This window comes from Acinonyx jubatus, chromosome A1, assembly GCF_027475565.1.
Source record: "Acinonyx jubatus isolate Ajub_Pintada_27869175 chromosome A1, VMU_Ajub_asm_v1.0, whole genome shotgun sequence".
NCBI classification, from domain to species: domain Eukaryota; kingdom Metazoa; phylum Chordata; class Mammalia; order Carnivora; family Felidae; genus Acinonyx; species Acinonyx jubatus.
Genome location: NC_069380.1, coordinates 99844613 through 99870462, shown reverse-complemented (window position 1 = coordinate 99870462; position 25850 = coordinate 99844613). Strand labels below are relative to the sequence as shown.

The 25850-nt window shown below is 44.9% G+C and overlaps 1 protein-coding gene across 4 annotated transcripts in view; it reads right to left on the bottom strand.

Annotated features, from left to right (window-relative positions):
- Nucleotides 1-24811, bottom strand: part of SNX24 (sorting nexin 24) — a 180241-nt gene extending 155430 nt beyond the window's left edge. The window contains exon 1 of one of the 4 annotated variants that reach the window (XM_053220286.1): nt 24070-24811. In XM_053220286.1, the coding sequence (XP_053076261.1) occupies nt 24070-24231 (162 nt within the window). In that variant the 5' untranslated portion in view covers nt 24232-24811. Of the gene's footprint in view, nt 1-23709; nt 24008-24069 lie in introns of those variants that run through there. The other 3 variants (XM_053220288.1, XM_053220289.1, XM_027076822.2) reach the window with 3 other exon arrangements.
- Between the last annotated feature and the right edge of the window lie 1039 nt (nt 24812-25850).

Below are 25850 nucleotides of genomic sequence, written 5' to 3'. Positions count from 1 at the left end.
TGAAGGAAACCAGTGGGCATGTTTATAAAGGCTTCAGTACAAAATAGTACACCAGAGATTCAGGAGGAAAGGGCATAGTTCCACAGTGTTCCATCATACAGTGAGGTGGTCTTGCACAGACCAAGGGCAGCCAAAGGAAGCAAAAAGTGGGCAAATGAAAGAAGAGAAGTGTTGAAGTCCATTTCAACATACAATCATTTTTGGCCACTGTTATTTAATAAGCCAGTTCTTGGCACTTCTGGTTCTACAACCATTTTTTACGTGAAAATGTTTCCTATAGTTTAACTCTACACATGACTGAACACTTCAGGTTGCGGGGTACTTCTTCAAATTACCAAAACTCACTGTACCACAGATGATCCTTAGTAGAGTTTCTGTTTTCAGTTCCTCTCTAGTGCTTAATGATATTACTGGAAAACTCTCTTTGGTTGCTTAAGTTAACCCCCAATGAACTGGGAGCATGTTTCAAATCTGCCCCCTAAACCTGCTCCTTATGTGCCCAAGAACACGCCCCCCCCCCCCCATCAGGCACTTGGGCACCAGCAAGGGCAGAGCTCTCAGGACCCAGATGGTTCAGGTAGGATCCTGGGCTTTGGGGCTTCTGGCTCTTTGGCCAAAAATAACCGTGCACGGCACCAGAACCACAGCAGGCTTCACTGCAATTTCCAGAGCACAAAGTCTACCACAAGCAATCCACCTGGCAGGTTAAACAGCTCCCCACTACGCAGTGTGAACCCAAGAGAGAGCAGAGATGCCCAGGCCAGAGACAGAGGTGACACCACCAGAAGTAAAACGAGAACATACCATTCTCTGCCAGCTTGACGGATGCCCAATGATAAGAGCAGCTGCCTTTCAGTCCATGCCTTGCACTGTGCTAGGTGCCTGTTACTGATTATCTGCATGACTTTTCTCTCTTCGTGGCTCTCAATGCTAGTTCTCATCTTACAAACGAGGCGGCGCACTCCTAGAGTGTAAGCCTCAAGCAAAGGATGGCAGAATACTAAGAGAAGACTTTTTGACAAGTGCATCTTTGGATGGGCAATCCATAAGACTTATATACTTTTTCTCCATAAAAACGAGGTCTTAATATGTGAGCTCTAGTGTTCTCAGTAATCTCTTCCCACAGCATCGATTTCTCATTTGTTAAAACTCTATCATTAATTGGTTTTGATGTTTATTTATTTTTGAGAGAGAGAGAGAGAGAGAGAGAGCGAGCAAGCATGAGCAGGGGAGAGGCCAAGAGAGAGGGAGACACAGAATCCGAAGGAGGCTCCAGGCTCCGAGCTGTCAGCACAGAGCCCGACACAGGGCTTGAACCCACAAACTGTGAGATCATGACCTGAGCTGAAGTTGGACTAAGCCACCACCCAGGCACTCCTATCATTAATTGGTTTTGACAGGGTCTGTCTACTGCTCAAAAGACACAGTTCTGGATAGTTCATGGATAAAATCAACGGGGGTTAAACTCTAACTCAACTTCATGAGCCCCCACATACTCAAATGTCTCTCAAATTTTTACTTGATAGGCATTCTTCTTGTTGTTTTAGTTTTCCTTTGGTGGTAAAGCAGAGGAACAGGAGATGAATTTATGGTTGCAATGGTACTCAGGTCAGAAACCCCACACAACCCTCACTCAGGCAACCCTCTCTAAAAATCCAACATAAAGATGTAAGCTTTTAGAAACATATGCCAACGCTAACTACTACAGAACTAACTGCTTTACACCCATTATTTCATTTGCTTAAACAATCCCTATTAGTTACGAAGCAGGAACTATCATTCCCACTTAGGGAGCCACGGCTCAGAGCATTTAGGCAACCAGTGGTCATCAAACACATGGTTAGGAAGTGGTTCCATGTCACCAACAGCAAAGTGCACTCTTGAAACGCACTGCTACTTCCCCTCTCATAGAACATCTTCCCAAAGAGGTCAAGTTTGCAAAATAACCATAACCTCAGCTTCTGCCTGATTCACAAGAGCTGGCTGTGATGCTGTGCAGTTCAATATCAGATCAAGTACAACATGCTGACCACGCTCCTCTCCACTTGACCAATCTCGTCTACTTACTGTCCCATCCCTCCTTCCCCAGCATCTGAGACAACCTGTCGAGAGTCCCCTCTCCCAGACATCCTCCTGACTTTCACAAAGGTTTCCTGACTAAACGTTAGTGCCTGGCCTTCTGGGAAAAGGCTAAGCTGAGCCTGTGAAGGCAGAGAGAGGCCTAATAACAGGAGTGATACTTACTGAGCCAACTATAGTATGAGGCAAACACCTTGCCAGGCATATCACATGTACTCTTTTTTTTTTTTTTTTGAGAGAGAGAATGAGAGAGAGAAAGAGAGACAGAGCACAGCTGGGGAAGGGCACAGAAAGAGGGAGACACAGAATCTGAAGCAGGCTCCAGGCTCTGAGCTGTCCGCACAGAGCCCGACGTGGGGCTGAAACTCACGAACCATGAGATCATGACCTGAGCCAAAGATGGACGCTTAACCGACTGAGCCACCCAGGCGCCCCTCACATGCACTATTTCATTTAATGGTGGCAAGGACACTGCAGGTTGGGTATTTGGCAGTGGCTGTATGGGTTAGGTACTAATGTTAACCCATTTTAAAGACAAGGAAACTCGAGTTCCCAATGTGTTCAAATTTAAGCTTATTAACACAACCATACGTATACATTCAGCAATCCGCGGGGCAACACATGATTAGTTTACTACAGCTCCAGTGTATCTTGTGTTCACAAACAGGGAGAATCCCTTTGCGAGAGAGAGTTTTGGAATGTCGTGAGGGTCTTGGAGAGAAAATAAGGAAATGATGGCATCCCCAGGGCCCAGTACAGTGCCTGGTATACTGCAGGCCTTCCAGCACCATTGGCTGAATAAATGAATACAAGTAAATATTGGGGCTGATAAAATTGTGTCCCACACTCCACTTCTCTGCCTCTTTGCCAACCCTCATCCGCTGCTACCTCTTACAGCTCCCACCTGGCATTTCTTCCTGGCTCTCCCGGGCAGTCCCCTCTTCAGACCACATAGAGTACCCAGGTTGCAAATGTGCTGCTGTGGAGCAGATCACATAAACTCTGAACTAAATTTCCAATTCAACAGACCACGAGCCTCCCCTGACACCCATTTAGAATCCTCTGGGCCACAGAAAGATGAGGCCACAGAAGGGCTCCGGGGTGCCTCAGTGGGTTGAGCATCTGACTCTTGATTTCGGCTCAGGTCATGATCCCAGGGGCATGGCATCAAGCCATGTGGTCAGACTCTGGGCAGACCATGGAGCCTGCTTAAGATTCCCTCTCTCTCTCTCTCTCTCTCTCTCTCTCTCTCTCTCTCTGGGGTGCCTGGGGGGCTCAGTCAGTTAAGCATCAACTTTGGCTTCGGTCATGATCTCACGGTCCATGACTTCAAGCCCCACATTGGGGTCTGTGCTGACCGCTCGAAGCCTGGAGCCTGCTTTGGATTCTGTCTCTCCCTCTCTCTCTCTCTGCTCCTCCCCTGTTCATGCTCTGTCTTTCTCTAAAAATAAATAAACGTCAAAAAAAATTTTTTTAAATATTCTCTCTCTCTCCCCCTCTGCCACTCTCCCCCACTCTTGCATGCTTTCTCGCTAAAATAAAATACAATTTTAAAAAAAGATGAGTTCCACGGTACTTTTTTAGACCCAAGAGTCAGTAAAGGAGCAAACCCTGACTGTAGAAAACAGCTTCAAAACAAAACTCTAGGTTAAAACATGATTTGTTAAAATTGAACCTAGCAAAGCTGAACAATGAGTCAGAAGTCAAAAGTTCTACTGCTGGGGGCACCTGAGTGGCTCAGTCACTTAAGTGTCCAACTCTTGATTTTGGCTCAGGTCATGGTCTCACAATTTGTGACTTTGAGCCCTGTGTTGGCCTACAACTTGTGACTTTGAGCCCCATGCGCTGACAGTGTGGAGCTGGCTTAGGATTCTCTCTTCTTCTCCCCCTCTCTCTACCCTTCCCCTGCACTCGCTCGCTCTCTCTCTCTCTCTCCCTCTCTCTCAGTTCAGAGCAAAACACCAAGAATGGGTCTGGATAGGGGATGGCCTCACTCCCACTGCCAAGCCAGTGCCATATACTTAAACACTTTTAAATGGAGGCAGGATTGTCTGGCCTCTTCTAAAAAGACTTTATATTTGCAGAATGTAGAAAACCAATTCAAAGTTTTACCTGAGAACACTGTTAAGCATCTAAACCAAAGAACAGTGGCTGACACATCACCTAGGGGTTCTGTGATTGACAAATAGTTGTCAATAACTCGATGTTTAAACATACCATTGGCACTCTTCACGTGTTCTTACAGATGAAATGACTAGGACACCGTAGATGTCATTCTCTAATACGAAAGCACTGCAAGGTTCTTTTGATATTACTTTTTTAAAAGAATTTGTTTAAAGCAGTGCATTAAATATAGAGTTATTCAAAAGTAAGGAAAAAGGAAAAACTTTCATAGTAGATGACAGGAAGGTAAAATATATCATGACATTTTACCCATACTGTCAAAGATTTACTTAGGAGTACCAGAAATGGGGCACGTGGCGAGCTCAGTCCACTACCCATGTGACTCTTGATCTTGGGGTTGTAAGCTCAAGCCCCACATTGGATGTAGAGATTACTTAAGATAACAAACAAAAAAAAAGTACTAGAAATAACAAGAGCCGCCCACATGGCGAGTTCCTACTCCGTGCCCAGAACTTACAAGGATGCTTTCAGAGAAAAAGGGGGTAAGCATTTTAGGGAAATGAGGCCCAGGAAGGTTTATGACTTGTACAGCACAAGCACACTCACTAGTATCACACCTAGAATGTGGAACCAAGTCTGTCTGGCTCCAAAGCTTAGAAATGACTCTCCTTAAGAAGTTCCTCAAACCTGCTGAGGTCAGAAAAGCTTAAGTTCATTTGGTTTATTGCTCCAAAGAATCAAGAGTGGTTCAGGCCCTCAGTCCTAGATGCACTCCTGCTGAATCACAATGTGAACCGGTCCTTCAAAGCTTTAAACAAAGCTAACGTTTCTCCTCCTCCGTGCTAACTCTGCACTCTATAGGGCATCTTTTTCAGAACAGGGTAAGTCACTTACTCCATAATTTGCAGGCTTGGCTACAAATTAAAATCAACTGGAGAGCTTTGAAGCCATACCAAAGCTGGAGCCCCAGTTACATAAGAATCTCTGGGCAGAGAGTCTGAAAAGTCAGTGTGTGTTTAATCTCTCCCAAGAACCAAAGACTTACCCTATTAAGATATATGGGGACAAGTAACCTGCCTTAATGATCTCCACAAGAATCTTGGGGACATTTCTATGGCAGTGCTCTATTTCTACTGCTCATTAGAATCACCCAGGGAGCTTTATAAAAACTCTCATGCTCAACCCATATTCCAGAAGCACCAGACTCCCTGAGGGTGGGACCCAGGCACTGGCAGTTGGTAAAGATCTCCAGGTGATTGCAGGGTGCGGCGTGGGCTGGGCGCCACAGCCTTAGCAGCTCATTATTTGCACCAGAAGCCAAGCCCTGATTTGGACAGAGATCCAAAGGGCTACCTTACCAGTGGCACCATCACATCGACTATGAGCCTACTTTCTCCTCCTCCCTGCCTCCTCCCTCAGCATCGGCTGCCACCCAGAAGTCTTTCCATTCATCAATCACTTCTTACGGGCATGCCCACTTAAGAGAAATGCTACATGACTGTCTCTCTGTCCTTCAGAAGCCTTCCCACTACTGAATGATTCATCTCCTGGGCACATGAAACATTTGTCATTCTCTTGCCACTTTCAATTTTAGTATCCCCACTTCCTTTTCTCTCTTACTACTACTTTCAATACTGTCCCTTCTTTTGCCCTTCTGGGCATTCTGGGGTTAATGCTGCTCTGGGTACACTGAAGCCTAGTTACAAAGCTACTAGCTAAGGACCCACACTGTGGCTGAAACTGAACTGATATCCCAGCACCAATGCCATTCACTGCAGGCAGGCTGAGCAGACGTCCTTTTCGGCTTTGGAGGGGAGTGGAAAAGTTCCTGTGGACGCAATGTTTTAATGTAGAGGAGGTTTGTCCTGCAGCTTCTGGAGATGCCACGCAGCTTCTGGAGAAGCAAAGCTCAGAAGGTTCTCCTGAATTACCAAAGCACACTCTTGATTGCCTACAAAGATCTTCATGGTTTAAAATAAAACAAAACAACCTTTGTGCATTTCAGCTCTAAACTTCCGAAGTATGTGAACCTTCTGGCATGGGTCATAAATGAAATAAATTCTACACTGATAGCAAAATACTTTTTATCCAACAATATTTCTATGCAAAAGCAGCAGCGTTCATTGTGAAGACAGCGTCTCAAAGGGCAAATGAGCTGTTGATTAAAGCTTCCCTAGAACGTACACTACTTTGGACTACTAATGGCTGGCGGACAAAATGCACTCACATCTGCACCCTGCAAACCATCCTCCTTCCACATACACATGACAACATCAACGAAAAAGTTCAGAGCACTAAGAACAAGCATTTGCCTGGTAATGTACTTCCTGCACTACGGAAGACTGTTCATTCCTCTGCAAAATTTATTTTCAACACTATTTCAGGTTATTTCTGCAAAATTACCCATGTAAAACCCACCATGAATTCAGAGTCTGTGATGCAAAAAAAAAGCGCATCTGATTTCTTTACAAATTATAAGGTAAAAATGTAGCAATAATTTACTCCAGTAATTTTTATGGGAAAGATCAGGATTATTGACTTTTAAAATAAGGTTTCTCTCGACTAAGTTAATTTCACTCCTATTCCTAATAATTGGTATCTGAGAAGGAATTTTAGGATAATATTTAAAAGTTAATTAAAAACAGTGTAAGCATTCGTGTCAGTCAAGCATGACCTCTGCTCTACAATGCATTTAAATGCATGCCACCTTGACCTGTAACACAGCAGTGTAAAAAATTTTGGTCAATATAAATCAAATGTACACTAATTTATTCAGCAGGTTCCCTGGTATCTGAATCAACATTAGAAATCTAACCAGTATTTGTTATTCTGTTATTGACAAAAGGAAGCATATTTAAATGATAACTAGTACTCATGGGTGTCATTTGGAAGTTAAATTGTTCCCCAAGGACAGCCTGCGTAAACATCTACATTTAAAGGTCATTTGCCACCAAATTATGAACAACTGTTGCATTTATTAGCACAGGCTCGATAATTTGGAAGCTGCTGCCATCAATTTTTACTGACAATGAGATCTAATTGTCCACTAATAATAAACAAGGAAAGCAGGCCTTTCCTACAAACTTTTATTCCCTGCACTACGATCACGTCTGGGAAATGGCGGTGCAAACTTTCCACGGGTATGCATCTGAAGGAAAGAACCTTCCAAGAGCAAGAAAGCACTAAACATAGTTTACCATAAATATCAGATCCTAAAATATTAAAGTGTGTTTTCTCGTGTCACGCACATCTGAACTAAAACGAAAGAAAGAAAAACACTACCATGTTTATTGATGAAGTGCGTCTTTCAATTTTAGAAGGAAGTGTGATGGTGAATTCTACCGTGGGGTGCCCAGATACTTGGTCAAACATTGTTGTCTGTGTTTCTGTGAAGTGGTTTTGGGTGAGATTAATATTTCAACCTACAGACTGAGCAAAGCAGATTGACCCCTGTGATGGTTGGCCTAGGGGTGCCTGGGTGGCTCAGTCGGTTAAGCGTCCGACTTCGGCTCACGTCAGGATCTCACAGTCTGTGAATTCGAGCCCCACGTTGGGCTCTGTGCTGACAGCTCAGAGCCTGAAGCCCGATTTGGATTCTCAATCTCTCTCTCCCTCTCTCTCAAAAATAAATAAACATTTAAAAAAAAAATTATAATGTGGTGGGCCTCCTTTGATTCTGGAGGCAACTTACTCTGAGTGTGTTATTCCAACCCCTTTACCAAATGACCCGAAGAGCTAATGCTTTCGACTAGGGTCCAGAACAAGAGAAGGCTCTGCAAGAGGTCCACAGTGCTGTGCAAAGTGCTTTGCCACATGGGTCAATATGATCCACCAGATCCCATCGTGCATGAAGTGGCAGAAGCTGACAGGGATGTTGTTTTGAGCCTCTGGCAGGCCCCCACAAGTGAATGACAGCACAGGTCCTTAGGAAGTTAGAGCAAAACCCCGGCCATCCTCCATGAATAGCTACTTTCCTTTTGAGACAGAGTTCTTGGCTTGCTATTGCACCTTAGGAGGGACTGGAGGCTTGACAAGAGACTACCAAGTTACCAGGCGACCTGAGCTGCCCTTCATGAAGTGGGTGTTATCTGACCCACCAAGCTATAAAGCTGGGCACAGCAGCAACACTTGGTTACCAAATTAAAATGGCATATGCGTGATCAAGCCCAAGCCGGTCCTGAAGGCACAAGTTATGTGAAGAAGTGCCCCTGGTCCCCACTCCTGCCGCACTAGCTTCCCTCTCCAGCCTGCACCTGTGGCCTCGTGAGGAGTTCCCCAGAATTAGTTGACAGAGGAAGGACCTGGTCGATGGAGGAGCCTGTACCATATGCAAGCACCTCTTGTGAATGTACACCTGGGCCATCTAGTCCCTCTCTGGGACAGCTAGGAAGGACAAGAGTCAAGGGAAACCCTCCCTGGGGGCAGATTTCAAGCAATGCACCTAGCAGTTTCCTTGGCTGAAGAGGAGAAGCAGTCAGATGTGCGATTAGATACTGATGCACAGGCTATGGTCAATAGTTTGGCTGGATGGTCAGGGAAGTGCAAAGAACATGACTAGAAAACTGGCTCTGAGGAAAGGGGAAGATGAGGTTACCTAGACAGACCTCTCTGAACAGGCAAAAGAAGAAGGAGGAGGCAACAAAGGAGTAGGAGGAGGAGGAAGAGAAAGGGAAGGGGAAGGGAGGGGGAGGAGGAACATGTGAAACTTTTGTGTCTCATGTGAACACTCATCGCTAGTGACTGCAGCAAAGGAGGATTTTAGCAATCAAGTAGATAGGATCACTTGTTCTGCAGATGCCAGTCAGGCGCTCTCCCCAGTCACTTCTGTCATTGCCCAATGGGCTCACAAAATGGCCATGGGGACAAGGAATGTAGGTTATGCACGGGTTCAGCAACATGGACTTCCACTTTGTGAGTCCAGTCTGGGTATGACCACCACTGAGTGCCCAATCTGCCAACAGTAGAGGCCAGTTCTGCACCTCCAATCTGGCACCACAGGAGGAGGCTGATTACATTGGTTACATTTCCATTGTGGAAGGGACAGTGTCTGGTTCTCGCTGAAATAGACATTTATTGTGGATAAGGATTTGCCTTCCCTGTGTGCCATGCTTTTGCTACAACTACCATTCTTGGACTTACGGAATTCCTTATCCATGACCGTGGTATTCCACACAGCACTGCTCTGATCAAGTGGCTCATTTCACAGTAAACAAAATGATGCAGTGGGTCCATAAACATGGAATTCACTGGTATGATCATGTTCCCCACCGTCTTCAAGCAGGTGGCTGGAAAGAATTGTGGCATGGCCTTTTACATGCTCAGTTACAATGCCAGCTGGGTGGCAACACCTTGCAGGGTTGGGACAAAGTTCTTTAAGTGGCCGCATATGGCCTGAATCGGTGTCCAGTACCTGATGCTGTGTCCCCATAACCAGAATTCGGAGTTCTAGGAATCAAGGCATAGAAATGGGAGTGACATCACTCATTATTACCCCCAGGTGCCCAAAATTATTGCTTTCAGTCTCTGTGACTTTATGCTTTGTTGGCCTGGAGGTCTTAGTTCCACAAGGATGAATGCTTCCACAAGGAGACACAGCAATTCTACTGAACTGGAAGCTAAGACTGCCACGTGGCCACTTTGAGCTCCTTGTGTCTCCGAATCAACAAGCAAGGGAGGGGATGACTGTGCTGGCTGGGGTGACTGATCCTGACTAGCAAGGGGAAAGGGGGCCACAGTGGAGACCAGGAAGATCAAATGTAGGATAGGAGGAGATCCTTAATGGTGTCTCTTAGTAGTAAGATGCCCTGTGATTAAAGTCCATGGAAAGCTACAATGACTCAATTCAAAAAGGACTACTAATGGTCAGACCCCTCAGGAATAAAGATCTGAGTCACCCTACATGGTAAAGAACCACAACCAGCTGAGGTGTTCGCTGAAGACAAAGGGAATACAGAGTGAGCAGCCAAAGAAAGTAGTTATAAATACCAGCCATGACCATGTGACAGGTCACAGAAATGAGGACTGGAATTGTCAAAATATTCCCTCCTTATTTTGTCTTCAGTACGTTTATGTGCTCACCTATTAACATATGTAAAGCAGATATCTTTTTTTCCCTCTCATCACTTAATCATGGAACATAAGAGGTAATGACTTCATATCGCAGAATTTGAGGAGTGCTAACTTAACATCATAGTATTTAACTTAGGGGATATCAAGGAGAAGAGTACACATGACTCAGGATTCATCACCTCTTCGGGGTAAGGGGTTCACGTGTTTTCAGTTGTACACTAGAGAGTTGTATCTTGCTGGGCAGAACTACGACCTTGTCAGTGTTTTTATTTGTAGCTTAGGTATGGTGTGAGATGTGCAGGTGTGTCCACGTGACAAAGGGTAGGTTTGTGATGGTTACTGTTATGTGTCAAGCTGACTGGGGCACAGGGCACCCAGATATTTGGTCACACATTTCAAATTGAGCACGTCCAAAATAGGATTTCTGATCTTTCCTCCAAAATCTGCTCAACCCCAATTCTTCATTTCAGTAGTCCCCCTATTGGGTCTTTTTTTCTCACACTCCAAATCCAATCCATCAGTGAATCCCACCGGCTCCATGAGCAGAAATCTAGCCACAATGCAACCTTCTTCCACTATGTCTACTTATAGAGCTGTTCTCAGCCATCATCATCTTTTACCCAGGAAAGTACAATAGCTTCTTAATTGAGCTTTGTGGCTACACCCAATACTCCTAGAGTCTGTACTCACCAAAATGAGAATGATCTTTTTTTTTTTTTTTAATGTTTATTTATTTTTGACAGAGAGACAGAGAGTGAGGAGGGGAGGGGCAGAGAGCGGGGGTGGGGTAGGTGGGTGGGTGGGAAACACAGAATCCAAAGCTCCAGGCTCTGAGCTGTCAGCATAAACCCTGAGGCAGAGCTCAAACTCACAAACCGTGAGATCATGACCTGAGCCAAGTCAGGCGCTCAACTGACTAAGCCACCTAGGTGCCACGATACTGATCCTTTTAAAACAAGTCCTGTCACCACCACATAAGGGCAGGGATTTCCATGTGTTTTCTTCACCGGGTCCTCAGCATCTCAAAGAGGGCCCGGCACATGGCTGGTGGCCAATACTTACTAAACCTCATTACTCCTGTTTCCCATCTCTGAAAGTAGAAGTCTTATCAGTGCCTACCAGGCCTCCCAGCTCGGTCCTCACCACCTGCCAGTCTACCTCACATTATCCCTCTACCATATTACCTATGGCCTCATCTCGGACCACCCTCTATTCTCTGATTCAGTCCAACTGCCCTGGACTCATTTCTATTCCTAAAACACAGGGGGCACATTCCTATCTCATGCCCTTGGTGCACGTGCTGTTCCCTCTGCCCGGAACACTCTTCCCCTAGATTACCTCATGACTCACCCCTCATCAACCTCAGGGCTCAGTTCTACTGTTACTCTCCCAGGGAGGGCTTCTCAGTACTCTTTACTCCCTTCCCACGTATATTTGAATCAGTGGCACTTATCACTATCTGAGATATTATGTATAATGTACTTGTCAGGTCTATGTCTGACCCTCTCCACCCATCCAACTAGAATGTAAGCTCCTTGAGGGGACACTTCACTGCTCTGTTCACTGCTCTATCCCCAACAGGCAGATTAGTGCCTGCCACACGGCTGGCTGTCAATAAACATTTGTTAAACAAACGATTAGTTGCCATATTTTCTTGACATTATAAACAATGTTACAAGGAATAGCTTCATGTGTCTACCTTTGTGCATTTGTGGGTAGAGACCAAAGAATGGGAAAGGTTAAGACTAAGAGTATACATTTTCTTTAATAAATATTGCCAAATTGGCTTCCAAAATACATCTTCCCAGTTAGTCTCACCAACAGGGTGTTAGAGAACCTGTCCCCCCTCAGCCCCATTCCCATCAGTACTGGTTTTTATCATTTTCATTTTACCTATTCATTTTTTTGTTTCAGTATGCTCTATGCCCAACATGGGACCTGAACTCACAACCCTGAGATCAAGAGTCACATGCTCTATCCACTGAGCCAGCCAGGAGTCCCTTGCCTATTCACTTTTTAAAAGTCTGTTTTACTTTGCTTTTCTTTAATTACTGGTGAGAGTGACTATCTTTGCATATGTTTCGGTCATTTTGTACCTCTGATGTCTTTATTCTCTTACAAACCAACCAAGCAACCAACCAACATGCTCATTATTTACAGCTGCTTCCAGGATAAAATTCTGAGTATCCACAGTCCCACTAACCACTCAACCCAAACTCCAAACTCGTGTTCTACCCCCACTACCTACCCCTCCTTACTGACTCCCATTACTTCCCACCCTTCACCACGTCCTGCCTGGAACCAGAACCAGAAATGATCTTCCCTTGCCCAAACTGGCAAACTTCCACTCATCCTTCCTGAGCAAGCATTAAGGTCAGTTACCCCTGAGCCCACAACACTAGTACAATGCCTGGGAGACCTAAGCACATAATACATAATCACGTGAATGAGTGTTTTCTCTATCTGTCTTGTGTAATCCTGACAGTAATAACAATATCCATCCACTAGCAAGGTAGACAGAAGGGTGAGGGTGAAGAGGGGAGAGAAGCTTCTGGTTTCTCAAACAACTTCTAAATGCCTAAATGCAAAGAACTAAGGAAAGGTGGCTGGTAGGACTCAACTGACACACTGATTCTTCCCTCGAGTGAGAATTATAGGGTGAAAACCTAAGTCATTTGTCTTTTTAATAAACATCAACAAGGGGACAATAGTTTATTTCAAATACCCACCCACCCAATACCTACTTAAAAAAGAAAGAAAGAAAGAAAGAAAGAAAGAAAGAAAGAAAGAAAGAAAGAAAAGCAACCACAAGGAACACTAGCATGTTTCAAACATGCCCAAACTAGTCATCAGCCATTGAGCCAGCAAATTACAAAGACTGTATACTGAAATACCACTGCTTACCTATCAGATTGGCAAACACCCAAGGGCCTGACAACACATTCAGCTGGCAAGCTTGTGAGGAAACACATAATTTCATAAACTGCTATAGGAATGCAAAATAACACAGTCCCTAAGGAAGGGGATTTGACAATATCTAGCAAAATTAAATAGGCATGTACCTTTGATCCAGTAACCCACTGCTAGGAATCTATCCTAAAGATGCCCTGACAAAAATACAAAAACACATATGCACAAGGCTAATGACTGCGGCCAAAAATGGAAAACAACTGAGCTACTGAAAAGAAGGTGGCATCTTTAAATATGCCCGTGGGGGGTGAACTACAGGTACATTGTTAGGTTAAAAGAAAAAAAAAAAAGCAGGTGGAAAGAAATGTTTTAATACACTACTGTTTAATTTTAGACTACAGTTTTATCTAAGGGTACAAAAATGTACCTGTATTTGTTTATATTTTTTTAATGGAAAGATAAACAACTTTTGGTTTTTTTAATGGTCATCAAAGGGAGAGGAAGAGAGCAGAATGAAGGGAACATAAAAAGAAGCCAGTTTCAGCAGATAAACCTAAGGCAGCACATACTTTACACAAGTATAAAACAAAATCAGTTTCTTAAAAAAAAAAAAGCCCTAAGGTGGAGGCTGGGTGACACAGTCTGTTAAGCACCCGACTCTTGATCTCACACTGTATGTGTCTGAGCCCAGCATCCGGCTCTGTGCTGATGTCTATAATGTGAGACAAAGTAAACTGCTAATCATGATATTCCAATTCCATCAAGCTCAGCATTTAAAGCGCTGAGATTTTCGATGCAAGACAAAAGACACCACTGAAGATAAAAGATCAAGATAAAACTTCCTGTTGGCCTCAACTTAAAAAAATTCTTCTGCTGTGACCACCGAAGAGATCTCGAAACCTTCACAAATACCCTGTGCCCAGCTCATGGTCTCTAAATAGCATTTCTCAATACAAGCAACCAGAGGTCTTTAGGGAAAACCCTAATTCCAGACCTGGAGCAGGAAAGGTAAAAGATGTACCTTGAATACCTTGTTAGGAAGCAAGGAAGTGATCAAAGACCACTAAGATTGTGTCAGTGACACAGCACCCAATTGGAAAATGCCAAACTCGAGGGGGGCCTGGGTGGCTTAGTCGGTTAAGCGTCTGACCTTGGCTCACTCGGGTCATGATCTCGCAGTTCGTGGGTTTGAGCCCTGCATGGGGCTTGCTTCTGTCAGCACAAAGCCTGCTTTAGATTTTCTGGCCTGCTCTCCCTGTTCCACCCCCTCTCCAGCTCGTGCTCTCTCTCTCTCTCTCTCTCAAAAATATATAAAAAGTCACAAAGGAACCAAACTTGAAAGATGGCCAAAGAGGGGCAAAAAGTATATCAGAATCATAAATGCAAGGGACTACATTGTATCGAATATGCTAATATCCACAAATTCATAACAATACTAATTTTTTAAAGAGAGCCTCTCTGAAAACCTTTAATTTGTGATCTTTGAGGCAGCCAACTTACGGTTTTGAAAAATAAATAATAAAAGAAAGAAGCAGGCATTTATCCTGCTTTTCCTGGAAAAACTACAACTTAGGGTAACCAGGTTACGAGGCAAAGTTTCTTTGTACACATGTATTCAAGTCAATAAATGAAGAACGATAAAATTAAACTATCAATACTTAGCAACCACTAAGGAATTAAGAGATCTAGGCAATGCTCTTCAAGGGCTGCTAGCATCACAAATCAAAGCTGAAAATGACCCAGCCTCTGCCTTTTCATGACGTAAGCAAATGAAAAAGGTATCAGAGGGATGTAATCAGCAAAATTCAGTGGGGAAAACTCTATGGGACAAATGTCACAGTTTATACAACAACATAATTGTAAAAGAAAAAAGAGAAAGAGAACGAGATGCTAAAAGAACTTAGAGATTAAGGGGCACCTGAGGGGCTCAGTCAGTTGAGTTTCCGACTCTTGGTTTCTGCTCAGGTCATGGTCTTAAGGCTTCGTGAGGTTCAAGCCCTGGTTGGGGCCTCAGTACTGACTGCTTGGGATTCTCTTTCTCTGCCCCTCCCCAACTTGCTCTGGGTATCCCTCAAAACAAACAATTAAAAAAAAAAACAAACCCAGAACTGTTTAAAAGAGCCTACAGATTAAAAAAGATTAAGGACACATACTAAGCAATCACATGATATGGACCTAGTTTCAATCAAATTCAAACAAACTACATTTAAAAAAAGAACATGCTTGGGAAAATTGAGAAAATGTAAAAATGAATTGATACTTATGATAATAGAAGAATTACTGCTTTTTTTTCTTACTGTTCATTTTTAAAGTGTCTGATAATTATATTAGGATTATATTTTTAAAGGGGAATCTTCGTTTTTTAGACACACATGCTGGAAATACTCAGAGACAGGTCTGAGACTTGATTCACAATGAAAGAGGGGAGAATGTGAGGGGAAACGAAGCTGGCTGTAAGCTCATTATTTTAAAAGCTTAGTAAAGGCATCATTTTCTTCACTGCTCTATATGTCGGAATTTTTCATAACAAAAAAGGGAGGGGGGCAAGACAACAGGAAATTAAAACAGAAAAAGCACATTCAAAGCAAAATAACAGAAAATTGCATTGAAAATCTCAATAAGAACCTGGAAAACCAGCATAAGAATGCAAGGTGTGAGCCTGATGGCCCCAGTGTTTTGCAGGGGTGCTGGGAGTGGGGTAGAAAAGAGGAGGTGAGAAGCATGTATCTCTAGGCCCTCTATAACATATCCTAATCACTTATGTAGCATCTTGGGAAAAAAAAAAAAACAACATAGGCAGTAAATAAGGCTAGAAAACAAAACCTGAATTGATCACACAGTTTGAAAGTTGTACTAAGAATATGAAATGAATCCATGTTGTTACGTCTGAACGTATTTGCAAAGATTTTATTTTATATAGCAGGTAACTGTTTCTCCTGGACTTTTGTTTACATTATTCATTGACATTAAAGAGCTTAAAAAAAAAAAAAGTTAATTTCAAGGCAGTCCCTACTATTAAGAATAAATTATAAACATAGCTTGATACATTATTCCTTGCACTTTGCAAGAATTATGTCATTTGAGCCTCAAACCACTCTACAAGGTAGGTAGTAGTATTCTCTTTTACAGATGAGGAAAATAAAGCACAGGGGATGAAGTGACTTGTCCAAAGTCAGACTTCAAGCTAAATGTTAGAGGCAAAATTTGAACGCAGACAGCATGAGTCTCTAGCCTGAGCCTTTCACCGTTAGGCTGTGTCAGCCTCTGTCACAAACTTGTGGAACAGAACAAGTAGGCTTTTTGCCAAATGGTAAAAATTACACATAAAGCAACTAAAACAGCTAAAATTTGATTTGATCCATACAGGTTTGTTTCTAATGACACACGCGCCTCATTTTTGAGACAGTGTGCTGTAATTTGGACAACTTAGTTTCACATCTCATCAGACAAAACTAAATGCAACATGATATCCTGGATTGGACATTAGTGGAAAAACTGGTGAAATGCAAATAAAGTCTGGAGCTTAGTTAATAGTAATATACCAATGCTAGTTCCCTTGTTTTGACATTACCATGGTGATATAGGATGCTAACAAGGGAAACTGGGTGAGGGGTATACAGGTACTTGCATTTTCTAACTTTGCAACTTTGCTGTAAGTCTAAAATTATTTTACAATTAAAAGTTTATTTTAAAAGACACATATGGGGCGCCTGGATGACTCAGTCGGATGAGCGTCCGACTTCAGCTCAGGTCATGATCTATCTCACAGCTTGTGGGTTCAAGCCTCGAGTCTGGCTCTGTGCTGACAGCTCAGAGCCTGGAGCCTGCTTCAGATTCTGTGTCTCCCTCTCTCTCTGCCCCTCCCCCATCTCAAAAATAAATAAATGTTTTTTTATTTTAATAAAAAAAAACATATAAATTACGGGGCACCTGGGTAGCTCAGTCAGTTGACAGTTAGACTCTTGATTTCGCTCAGGTCATGATTTCAGGGTGGTGGGATCGAGCCCCGAGTTGGGCAGAGCATGGAGCCCATTTGAGGTTCTCTCTCTCTCTCTCTCTCTCTCTCTCTCTCTGCTTGCACATTCTCTAAAATATTAGTATACTAAAATAAAATTAAAAATATATATAAATTACAAAATGAAAACTATTCAAAAAAAAAAAAAGATTAAAATGTATTTCTAGCCCAAGGAAAATAAACTTCTGTCCCCAAATTTCTAAGCACCATACTTGCAGAATTCAATCCTCTTGTGCCCTATTTTGATTCTTAAGGTAGTATTGTGTTGGCTAACGTTCAAGAATATTTTCACAATTGTATATCCTGTCTTTAAGGGTAAGGAACATACGCTACCCGTGCCTGGTTTAATTATGCAGCACATATTTATTTGCTGATGCTGTGAATTTATGGGCATGAGGCACTGTGGCGGCTATGTCCTTGTTACACAGAAGCCTCCTTCATCATAGATGCTTATAATGAGTGACTTTGAGATCCTGCGGTGGACGTCGTGGTCTCACTGTCCTTCTGACCTTCTCCCACTGCCGTGCCTACTGGGTTAGGTGGCAGGAAGGGGACTGACCTCATTCCCAGCTCCAGAAAGGCCTATTATTTTAACTCCATCTAGTTAATGTAGTCTTGCCACGGTGATTGGTCCAGGTGGCTGTGGTCTCAGCCAATCAGCTCATGATGCTCCCCCGGCAACAGGATTGGTTGAAAACCAACTGGGACTAATAGGATATGAAAGGAGAGGTATTTGTTCCGAGATTCTTGGGGGATAGTGCCCATATCCTGTAGAAACGCCCTGGCTTCCTCTGGAAGTCAAGCACACACAATTTTTTTTTTTTTTTAAATCTGCAACTTGTTCCTTTCGGTCACCAGGTGAAAGCAGAGGGGAGGGCCACTCCTGAATAGCCAGTGTCCTCATTCAACTTCTTCTCATTTTCACAAACACAAAATGGCAATAAAAATATTTCCTGCAGATCACTGTTAATTCCAAGGCAATACGTGCTTTGGGGTTATACTAAAAAACAACAAAAAGAATTGAGAACTGGAATGATATTAAGGTGTCGATAATTGTGTGACAATACTGACATTTTGGTTATAGGTTTTTTTTTTTTAAGTCTTTACTTGTTGGATATCCTAAGTGAAATGGTTACAGGTGAAATTATATATTAGATTTGTTTTTAAAATATTCCAGAATTTTAAAAAAATGAAAAATAAGGGGCGACAAATGAAGTAATAAGTTAAAATATTGAAAGTGAGTAATGAGTAAATGATTCCTCATGTTGTTCTATTTTTTGTATTTTAATCCATAAAGTATTCTTAAATTTTTTTAATTTTTTTAACGTTTATTTTTGAGAGAGTGTGCACGTGCAAGCGGAGGAGGAGCAGAGAGAGGGAGAACCAGAAACAGAAGCAGGCTCCAGGATCCCAGCTGTCAGCCCAGAGCCCTACATGGGGCTTGAACCCACAAGCCGTGAGATCGTGACCTGAGCCGAAGTTGGGCATTTAACCGACTGAGCCACCCAGGCGTCCATCCAAAAAATTTTTAATGTTTATTCATCTTTGAGATGAATTTGAGAGAGAGAGAGCGAAAGAGAGAGAGCACAAGTGGCAGAGGAGCAGAGAGGGAGGGAGACATAGAATCTGAAGCAGGCTCCAGGCTCTGAGCTGTCAGCACAGAGCCTGATGTGGGGCTTGAACCTACAAACCGCGAGATCATGAGCTGAGCTGAAGTCGGATGCTTAACTGAGCACCCGGATGCCCCTATTCCATAAAGTATTAAAACAATAATGTTCCGTACACATATCTCAACATTATGATCATGTATGTATGAAGCTGCCTTATGTAGTAAAAAAAAAAAAAAAAAAAAAAAAAGCATGATACATCAGGTACATCAGTGAGAGTCCAGAATCCAAGAAAAAGATTTGTATAACCATAACACAGACACATATAACACAGTCACATATAGTTAAAGCAAACTCGAAAAACCACCTAATTCAATGCCTTTTTTCACAGCTATAAAAAATGAAATCTAATACATTCAACTTTTGTGTTGCTACCTAGGTAGCAATTCTGGTGTTGCTACTTTTAGCGACAACATACCTGAAACCTGAAAACAGTAGCCTACGCTGTCCCCCACCCCGCCCCCGGGGACCTGCTTACCACCACATCCAACGAACTGTCCAACATCCTTACAAGGCCACTCAGCCATCAACAGCACCCTCCTTGCGGTAAAGCACCTACCGTTCTCTCTCTTCCCACCCCTTTGCTTCCTTCCCCCTCCTCCCTCAGGATGCAGTGCTGAGACATCCTTGCTCGGGCAGACTCTAGGAGTTTACTTTCAGCCCACCATCTTTCTTCACATGCTCTTCCTGGGAAGAGCATCAACTCTGATACTTTTTCATCTTTTGTGCTGAACGACCACCTAGAGCGTATTTCTAGCCCAGACCTCTATCCTGAGCTCCAAAACTGAGCAGCCTCATCAATCACAAAAACCTCAATACATCCGGCCCAAACGAAGTTTCCTCCTTGCTTCTGCTCTGATTTGGTCAACAGCAACGGCATCCACGGGAGTCACCACTGTTGCCTCACGTCCAGTCGCCAGGCCCTGGAGGTTGGCGTTTTCCCCTTTCCCTTCCCAGATGCCTTTAGTTCAGGCTCTCACCCTCTCTCCTTTCTGGTCCTTCTGCTAGCATTCCTTAAATGATTAATGCTCCAGGGTCCACTTTCTAAATGCAAAGCTCATCATCCTGTATTTACTTCCTTCCTTAAAATCCTCCAACGACTTCCCAAAGTCCGGAGCTGAAGTCCACAGTTCTTTACAGCTCTCAAGGCTACTGAGCTGGTCTCTCCCCACCTCTCTCGAGGGTCAGGAGTCACCCTGCAGTAATCCCTGCTGCTGCTAGAAACTCCAGTCTGCACCCAGACCCCCACCCACCCAGTGAGCTGCTTCACGCCTCGTAATCACTGTTCTTCTGGTGTTCGTCTCCTATTAGAAGACTCAATCACTCATTATTTACTCAATGCACATGTACTGAATTCTGACTATGTGATAGGCCCTGTACTGGAATACAGCTGTGGAGACGGACACTGAGTCTTAAAAAGTGTAGAGCCTTGCAGGGAAACAGAGAGCCAACAAATAAGCTATGGGGACACAAGGTGGGTAGAGAATAACCCACCAATGAAGTACTACTTGAGTGCATGTGAATTTTGTTAGAATATCCTCTCAGGCTTCTTTATAAACTTAAATGATTTACAAGCACCCCTCCTCCCAGCTTGTTTGTTTGCTTGTTTGTTTAAATCTGGGAGCTTAAAATGCCTTGCCCTTAAGATGAGATTTTTGCCCTGCAATTCCTCCTTCTAGACTTCACAATGTCAGCAAAAACCTCACCTGATTTCTAAAGTCAGCATTCCTAAGCAGCTGCCCCCGCCCTCCGCCGGCCCCATCCCCGCACACCACCCTAAGGCAGAGCACAAGTGCCCTCTCCCTCTGCCCTGCGAACACCAGGGCACCCTAGCCCTTTCCTACCTTGTCCCTCCAGGCTGAGAGTCCCTAAGGAACAACACCCCTGCACCTTTCAATTCCCCTCTCGACATCATGCAAGCCCACAGTCAATGTTCAAGTGCTCAAAGGGCAAAATTTCACTCTTTAAAGGTAAATTACCTTGTACATGGAGCATAAGTTTGTATAATTTTTTTTTAAAATAACAATGGAGCAATATCTATAAAAACTTTAAACAGCCCAGAAGTACCACTTCTAGTTAAGGTTCTAGGTAGGTTCTAGTAGTAGACATAAAAAAAGCATGTATGGGGATTTCTCAGGCCAACATTTGACACAGGTGCTAAAAATGAGAAGCAAATGTCCAAGCACCTGGGTGGCTCAGGTGGTTAAGTGTCCCACTCTTGTTATCAGCTCAGGTCATGACCTCATGGTTCATGAGTTCGAGCCCCTGTATGGCATCAGGCTCCATGCTGACAGTGTGAAGCCTGCTTGGGATTCTCTCTCTGTCTCTGTCTCTCTCTCTCTGCCCCTCCCCACTTGCTCTTTCTCAAAATAAAGATTAAAAAAAATGTTTTAAAAATTAGAAGCAAATGCCAGTCGCCATGAACAAGAGATCTGGGTAAACAAAGGATGGAGTATTCCTTAAGAGGAAGATCCTTTGCTAGTAGCTAGGAGGAGACAGACCTATCCATATCGGCTATCCATGTTGTAGGATGAATCTTACAACTTATTCTAAGGGGAAAAAAGCATCATGTTTTCAGGGCAAACAGAAAAGTCTCTAAGACAGCACCCCCACGTTTTACGTCTTTAGGGCAAGGGATTAGAAGCAAGGAGATAGAACCACACTTCGCTACAATGAACCTCGTATCACTGAATTTGTTTGAGCACACTATTTCTTAAATTTAAAACACACATAATCACTAGAGTAAAAAGATGTGCTTTACTCCGAAGTATCCATTATTTCACAAGTTTCTTGTTGAGCAACCTGCGATCGTATTTTTAAATTCTGAGGGTTTGTTAAAGGCGAAATATTATCCGCTGCTAAATTCCCAGGACCTAGAATACGGACAGGGAGCAGGCATTCAGTTAATATTTGCTAAATGAGTAACTGCTGAGCAGTTACAAAATAGCTGCTCAGAGGGAACAAAGTATCCAATAGCTGCTTCCTAGACTCATAGAGGAAAAAAAAAATTCATTTGCAGTGGTATCTTAACAATATGGTTACCAGTCTAAAGGAGATGGGATTTTTGTAAAAAGTTAACTTTTAAAAAGCACGCCAACTGTCATCACATAGGCAACCTTCACACTGCCAAGTTGACCAAGAAACGGGCTCCTTCCAAATCGATTTAATTCACAACCTGGCACATGCCTGGTAGTAATACAAGTCAGGAAAAGGTATTTGAAAACAGTGTGGGAAAACACAGATGCAGTAAGAGAATCGCTAATGGCCAAAAAGCCTTAATGTTGATTTGAAAGCGCTTCTTTGGGGAAGTAACTAACTTTAGTTTGGATTACTGAGACCGCCCTCATCTAAAAATGACCCAACAACCAGACTATGATCTTCAGATCCTAAAGAATGTCCCCAAGATGGTAAGCCCTCCATGACTGTTGATGCTGATGGGGGAAGTGACCTATCTGGAAGAATTAAAGACAACCCAGGTTTCAAGGCTTTAAGGAAAAGGGTTTGTATACGTTCAAGCTTAAATTCAATCTCACACACACACACACACACACACACACACACACACCCGCCCTTTTTAAGCAAAATAGACAATATTTAACCAAATGTCAATTCATTGTAAAGACTTATTTATATAAATAATGGCCAAACAGATCTCAGCTCTGCCCTCCCCCACCCTCCCCAGTTGTAGTTTCCTCCCCAAAGGAAGGCACTCTGAGTGCTTCTTTTGGGACACCTAAACCCAGAGGTCTACTTAATCCTAAAATCCCACATACTCCCTGATTTTTTTTTTTAATCACTGCTCTTAATTCTCAAAATTCTCTTGAGAGGTAGATTTAATCCTCCCTATGAAAACACACAAGGTTCCAAATAGGCTGTCACCAAAACCCAGGAATGTTTAGAGGAGAGAAAGGTTCAAACCCTTGCCTGCGAATTAAAGTCTCTGGTGTTTAGCAAGTGAGTTAGAGCCGAATAATGTGATCACTCCTTTCAGGCTGCCCTCTGCAATCTTCTCTGCCTACCTGCTCTTTAACAACTGGAAATAAAATTCTTTCAAGGTCCAACCAGCATGAGGAATTTCTCCCTTTAGCAATGATGGTCTAGATAAAGGTGCCTACGTTCACTGGGAAATCAACCACCCACACTTTACTTACTGAACTCGTTGCCCAAAGGTCCCAGGCCCTCCCTCGCCCTCCCGACACACTCTTCCAAGCCTGAGATGAGGGGCCCTGTTTCTCAGTTCTCAGGGATCAGTCTCAGGTACGGAACAGGTGCTCAGAAAGTACCTGATGATGCCATCTCAAGGCACTGCAGAACGAGGAGAGGAAAAAAAAAAAAAAAAACTTTGGAAGCTATCTAAAAGCAACACACGTGCTCACTCGGGCTTTAATAAATCGCTACAAATGATTTTTTTTTAATTAGCACGTTTTCCATCTGAATGGACGCACGGAACTTGGAAACGGACATCAATCCGCCGCGAAGCCACTCCTGTCTGGGCGGAGAGGGGGCAGCCGTGCCAGACACGAACGCAGCCCACCCCGGGCTGCAGAGGGCGAGCGGCGGGGAGAATGGCGAGCGCGGCGCACGAGGGCTGGACTCCCCGCGCTCCTGCCCCGAGGCCCGGAGCGGGGCCGGGAGGGGGAAGGGAGCGAATCCGGGCCGCCGCGCCGCGGAGGGGGCCCCGTCTCCCTGACAACCGCGCCTGGGCGCAGCCCAGGCTCAGGCCCGGGGGAAGGGAGGGCAGCCCGGGGACCCCCCGCGCAGGGCGGGCGGCGGCCGGGGGCACCACCGCGCTCAGCAGCCGCGGGCCCCGCTCGGGGGCCCTGTCCGGCCGCGGCCCGCGCCTACCGTGTATCCCCGCTCCAGGTCGCTCTCCTCGTAGCGAAAGGACGGGATGTAGACCTCCATGGCCGCGCCAGCCGGCCGGCGGAGGGCGAGCGGGGGGCGGGCTCGCGGCCGCAGCTCCGCCCCCGGCCGAGCGCCCCGCCTCCCTGCCCTGCGCCCCCGGGACCCACAGGCTGCGCGGCCCGGCCTGGAGCCGCCGCCGCCGCCGCCCCCGGCGCACCACTGGCGCGCCGCGCTCCTGGGGGCACGGGGCGGGGAGCTGGGGGCCCTCCGCGGCGGAGGGCGCGGGGCTCTGGGCTCCCGGGTCCGGGCCCGTAGGGCGGCGGAGCGGAGCTGGGCCCGGAGGAGGCGGGGCCTGCAAACCTGTGAGTCTGCAGAAAAGGGGTGTGCGCGCCTCCGCGCCAGGCGCCGGGACCGGGCCGCACCCGGGCGCTCCCTGTCCTTCGGGCGCCCGCCCGAGCTGTGTCTGCAGTTCCCGAGACGCCACCCGAGCGGATGGCGGGACCGCGGGCGACAGAAAAGCATGGAGCTCCTGGGTTCGGTTTCGGATGCTTGGGTTTTCGTTTTTAACTCTCGGCTGGCAGGAACAGCAGCGAACCCTCCCAACTTTTTACCCAGACTTTTCTATTTGCCTTAGAGTCCAAGGTCAGCGTCTCGTTCTGAGTTCGCCCGCGAAGCTGGGGATGGTATTGTAATACTGAACCTGAAAGTCAGCGAGCCACAGACACCCACGTTCTGGCTTCTAGGTCCAATTCTAAAATACTGCCTCTGAGTATCTGTGGCGTTTTAACCAGAAGACAGACACACACACGAGGAAGAAAAGAGAAGGAAGAAAAGAAAAGAGAGGGCCCGAATGTGCTCTTCAGGCCAGGACCAGATAAGCTGAAAGTGCCTAACAGATGAAATGTTAGCAGATTACCTTTGCAAACTCTGCCTTAAAGCATGGAGGGGCGCCTGGGTGGCTCAGTCGGTTAGGCGTCTGCCTTTGGCTCAGGTCATGATCTCTCAATTTGTGGGTTCCAGCCCCACGTCCGGCTCCGTGCTCACAGCTCAGGGCCTGGAGCCTGCTTCGGATTCTGTGTCCCCCTCTCTCCCTGCCTTTGCCCCGCTCATGCTGTCTTAAAAATAAATAAACGGTAAAAAATAAATAAATAAAGCATGGAGCAGAATAGAAACTTGGAGGTGACTTGTGGGGTCACATTATGAAGTGACCAGCCAGTGAGCTTTGGGGCTGCAGGCAATCAGCTTCTCAACCTCACAACCCAGAGATCAAAAAGTCCCACACTCTATTGTCAACCCACAGATCAAAGAGTCCCACACTCTATATCCTCAGAGCCAGCCAAGTGCCCCTAAACATGTGCTTCCAACTCTGTTTGCTCTGGAGGCCAGGGGCATTGCAACTTGGTAAGCTCTGAAGTTTATCCTGAGCCCCCAAATCATGGGAAAAGACAAAGCATCAGGCCCCTTCCTTTAAGAACTTGGCTGATGTGCAGGTTGCCTGGGTGGCTCAGTAGATTAAGCATCAGACTTCGGCTCAGGTCATGATCTCGGCTGACAGCTCAGAGCCTGGAGCCTGCTTCACATTCTTTGTCTCCCCTCTTTCTGCCCCTCCCATGCTCATGCTCTGTCTGTCTGTCTCTCTCTCTCTCTCTCTCTCTCAATAGCAAACGTTAAAAAAAAAAAAAAAAAAAGAAAGAACGGGCCTGATGTGGACCTACAAAACCTCATTAGCCTCATCTGAAGACCTGACCGCTGACCCACACACTTGCGACTCCAGCATCCCCCCCTCAGAACTCCATGCCTCAGCAGAAATCTGTGCCCCGTGACCAGACTCGTCTTCCTCTTTTCTTCTGCTGGCCAGCACCATCTCATGTTAGGAAACAGCTCTATGGACACCATGCTGTCTGAGTTTAGAGCCTGGTTTATAGGTTCTCTTAAGCCTCTGGTGACTATCACTGGGTGTTTTGTGTTTCACTTCTCTGCCTCACCCAGTAGGTTTTAGGGCATATACCTTTAAAAACATTTTTTTTATCCCCCGCTTGGCACTTTGCTTGGCACATTTTTCTTGAAAGTCTTGCATAAGCATTTAAATAATCTCTACAGGGGCGCCTGGGTGGCTCAGTCGGTTAAGCGGCCGACTTTGG